This window comes from Capsella rubella, unplaced genomic scaffold (genome assembly GCF_000375325.1).
Source record: "Capsella rubella cultivar Monte Gargano unplaced genomic scaffold, Caprub1_0 scaffold_7, whole genome shotgun sequence".
NCBI classification, from domain to species: domain Eukaryota; kingdom Viridiplantae; phylum Streptophyta; class Magnoliopsida; order Brassicales; family Brassicaceae; genus Capsella; species Capsella rubella.
This window is the reverse complement of record NW_006238917.1, coordinates 12,760,627-12,764,302: the sequence shown is the minus strand read 5'-3', so window position 1 is coordinate 12,764,302 and position 3,676 is coordinate 12,760,627. Positions and strand designations below refer to the sequence as shown.

The 3,676-nt window shown below is 43.4% G+C and overlaps 1 protein-coding gene and 1 non-coding gene across 2 annotated transcripts in view; one reads left to right on the top strand and one right to left on the bottom strand.

Moving 5' to 3' along the window:
- LOC111829422 overlaps window positions 1–2,696 on the top strand; it is a 4,293-nt gene extending 1,597 nt beyond the window's left edge. The window contains exons 2-5 of the mRNA XM_023778514.1: window positions 1,004–1,729; window positions 1,880–2,150; window positions 2,259–2,551; window positions 2,649–2,696. Coding sequence (XP_023634282.1) covers window positions 1,004–1,729; window positions 1,880–2,150; window positions 2,259–2,551; window positions 2,649–2,696 — 1,338 coding nt within the window. The remainder of the gene's footprint in view (window positions 1–1,003; window positions 1,730–1,879; window positions 2,151–2,258; window positions 2,552–2,648) is intronic.
- On the bottom strand, window positions 1,181–1,284 carry LOC111829799. Its single transcript, XR_002833155.1, has one exon. It is a non-coding gene; the product is annotated as a small nucleolar RNA R71 (small nucleolar RNA).
- Window positions 2,697–3,676: the final 980 nt, after the last annotated feature.

Sequence of the window (3,676 nt, the reverse complement as noted above, 5' to 3'; positions counted from 1 at the left end):
AAGTGTTGTAAACTTGATAGTTTCTGCCAAGAGATTGGATTGACTAGTATTAGAAGTTCATTGTCTAGGGATTAGACTGTTTGCAGTTTGATAAACACTCGAAGTAGATTAGCATACTCCACCTACATCAATAACCTCATCCTCGGGATCTTCTATCCATTTGTGCTTTCAGTTTAATTCTCTTGTTATTTACTTGGTCTGCTTTGTTTTCTTGCCAGTATCAATAATCGTTACGTTTTAGTTTATGCATGGTAGTCTATGTTTTACAGCTTTACATTTATCGCATGTTTAACATGTTCGCTTAGGATCACTAAAAACCAAAAATCATTTATGCTTGCTTGACTTAATCATTTCTGATATATCTTGATTACTAGCATCACACATGATTGGATTGATACCTATTGTACTGAAATGACATGATAGTACTCTAGGGTAATTGATAGAAAAATCCTAGTATCAATTTGGCGCCGCTGCCATTTGGGTGTTTGTGTGTTACATTTGAGATTTCAGACTTGCTAAGATCAAGTTTTTACTCAACATTCACTACAGTTACTCACTCTATTCCTTCTGTTTGTCTATTGATTCAGGTACAACTCTTGCTCAACTACTCCTACTCGGCTAACACACTCAACCGATAAGAGAGATAAGCTGATTTGAGTTGTATGCACACACGGTCGCAAGGCACAGAGAACTTGTTCCAGCCCTCCGACCGTATTGATTGCTTGGTACCTGCATCACGACAGCAACACAACAGAGTTACACCACCCCAAGTGAAGATGGAAAACATTCAACCACCACCCCCACCACGGGCACCTACACGGATTGGAGTTGGTGATGCTCCACGCAACCATACCCATCGTCAGGGTATAGTGCCTCCAGCCGTGGCGAACAACAACTTTGAGATCAAGAGTGGTCTGATCTCCATGGTCCAGCAGAATAAATTTCATGGTCTGCCTATGGAAGACCCCCTGGATCACCTCGATGAGTTTGATCGTCTCTGCAGTCTCACCAAGATCAATGGGTCAGTGAGGACGGTTTCAAGCTACGTCTCTTTCCATTCTCTTTGGGTGACAAAGCTCATCAATGGGAGAAAACTCTTCCACCAAGATCTATCACTTCTTGGGACCAATGCAAGCAGTCGTTTCTTGCCAAGTTTTTCTCCAACTCTAGAACTGCACGTCTGCGCAATGAGATCTCTGGATTCACTCGGAAGAATGGAGAAACGCTTTGTGAAGCCTGGGAACGCTTCAAAAGTTATCAGTCTCAGTGCCCCCACCATGGCCTCACCAAGGAGTCTCTCCTCAGTACTCTTTACCGGGGTGTTCTCCTAAAGATCCGGATGTTGCTTGACACTGCCAGCAATGGCAACTTTCTGAACAAGGACGTCGACGAAGGTTGGGAGCTTGTTGAGAACCTATCCCAATCTGATGGCAACTACAATGAAGATTATGATAGAACCATCAGGGCAAGCACAGAACTTGATGAGAAGTACAAGAAGGAGATGAAAGTTGTGAATGATAAGTTGGACAAGCTATTGATGAGCCAGCAGAGGAACATCCATTTCGTCTCTGAAGACGACCCTTTCCAGATTCTGAATGGGGAGGGAGAACAATCTGAGGAGATAAGTTATGTCCAGAACCAAGGTGGATACAATAAGGGATACAATCCTTATAAGCAGAATCCAAATGTGTCCTATCGGAGCACCAATGTTGCAAACCCCCAGGATCAGGTTTATCCACCTCTACAACAGCAGCAGCAGGGGCAGAACAAACCATTTGTGCCCTACAACCAAGGTTATGTGCCCAAACAACAATTTCAGCAAGGTTACTAACCTCCAGCAGGACCACCACCAGGATTCCAACCTTAACACGCTCCTCAGGCACCAGATCAGGACATGAAAAACATGCTTCAGCAACTCCTACAAGGACAAGCAAGTGGCTCCATGGACAATGCTAAGAAGTTTGCTGAGTTGACTCAGAGATTGGACTGCTCATATAATGATCTGAACATGAAGATTGAGACTCTGAATTCCAAGATCAAGTATATGGAGGGTAAAACTGCTTCTACTTCTGCCCCAAAGCCTGGCCAACTCCCAGGAAAAGCTGTTCAGAATCCTAAGGAGTTTGCTCATGCCATCACGCTGAGGAGCGGTAAAAACTTGCCTCCCAGACAATGACCTGTTGTAGTCACTGAGGACAGTGAAGAATTGGGAGGGGAGGATGTATGTCAGAATGAAGATCCGGTTGTTCCTTTGGAAGAATCAGAAGTCGTACATGAAGAAGCTCCTCAACCTGCTGAAAAACATGCTGAAACACCTGCAGCATCCAAGGAGAAGCCTGCGAGATACGTTCCCCCACCATACAAACCACCTCTACCATTTCCAGGACGATTCAAAAAGCAGCAAGCAGAGAAGTATAAGGCTTTATTTGAAAAGCAAGTGAGAGAGATTGAGTTGAGAATGCCATTGCTGGATGCATTCGCACTTGTCCCTCCTTATCAGAAGTTCCTCAAAGATTTGGTTATGGAGAGAACAAAAGAAGTTCAGGGCATGGTGATATTGAGTCATGAATGCAGTGCCATTATCCAGAAGAAGATCACTCCCTTGAAGTTTAAGGATCCTGGATCCTTCACTCTACCCTGCTCACTAGGCCCCCTATCTTTCAGCAGATGCCTATGTGATCTTGGAGCTTTTGTGAGTCTTATGCCATTGTCTGTGGCAAAGCGTTTAGGATTCACAAGATACAAGACATGCAACATATCTCTCATTCTAGCTGACAGATCAGTGAGGCTCCCACATGGAATTTTGGAAGACTTACCAATAAGGATTGGTGTTGTTGAAGTCCCTACAGATTTTGTTGTTTTGGAAATGGATGAAGAGCCTAAGGATCCCCTGATTCTTGGAAGACCATTCCTAGCCACTGTTGGAGCTATCATTGATGTTAAGAAGGGAAAGATAGACCTATGCTTGGGAGAAGATTTCAAGATGACATTTGACATCAAGGAGTCTATGAAGAAACCAACAATCAATGGCAAGGTCTTCTGGATAGAGGAGATGGATCAGCTAGCTGATGAACTTTTAGAAGAACTTGCTGAGGAGGATCATCTCAAGACAGCTTTGACAAAGAATGGATCAGATGGATTTTTTCATGCTGAGACAAAGGTCTACGAAACATTGCTGGATACCTACAAGGCAATTGATAATTCCGAACGTTTTGAAGAATTGGATCAGTCTGTCAAGGAGGTATGCACAGTAGAGGATGATGTCAGTGGCAGCCCGATCACTCACCCTGCTGTTGACCTTGTCAATGCGGCTGATGATGACTGGTCAGAGTTAAAAGCTCCCAAGGTTGAGCTCAAACCGCTACCCTCAGGACTGAGGTATGTATTCCTTGGATCCAACTCTACTTATCCTGTCATTGTGAATGCTAGCTTGAGTAATGAGGAATTAGAGTTGCTAGTCACTGAGATTAGAAAATATAGAAGGGCCATAGGTTATTCCTTAGATGATATCAAGGGGATCTCACCTAGTCTCTGCATGCATAGGATTAATCTGGAAAATGAATCATACTCTAGTATTGAACCTCAAAGGAGATTGAATCCTAACCTTAAGGAAGTTGTGAAAAAAGAAATTCTTAAACTGTTGAATGCTGGGGTTATCTATCCTATTTCTGATAGT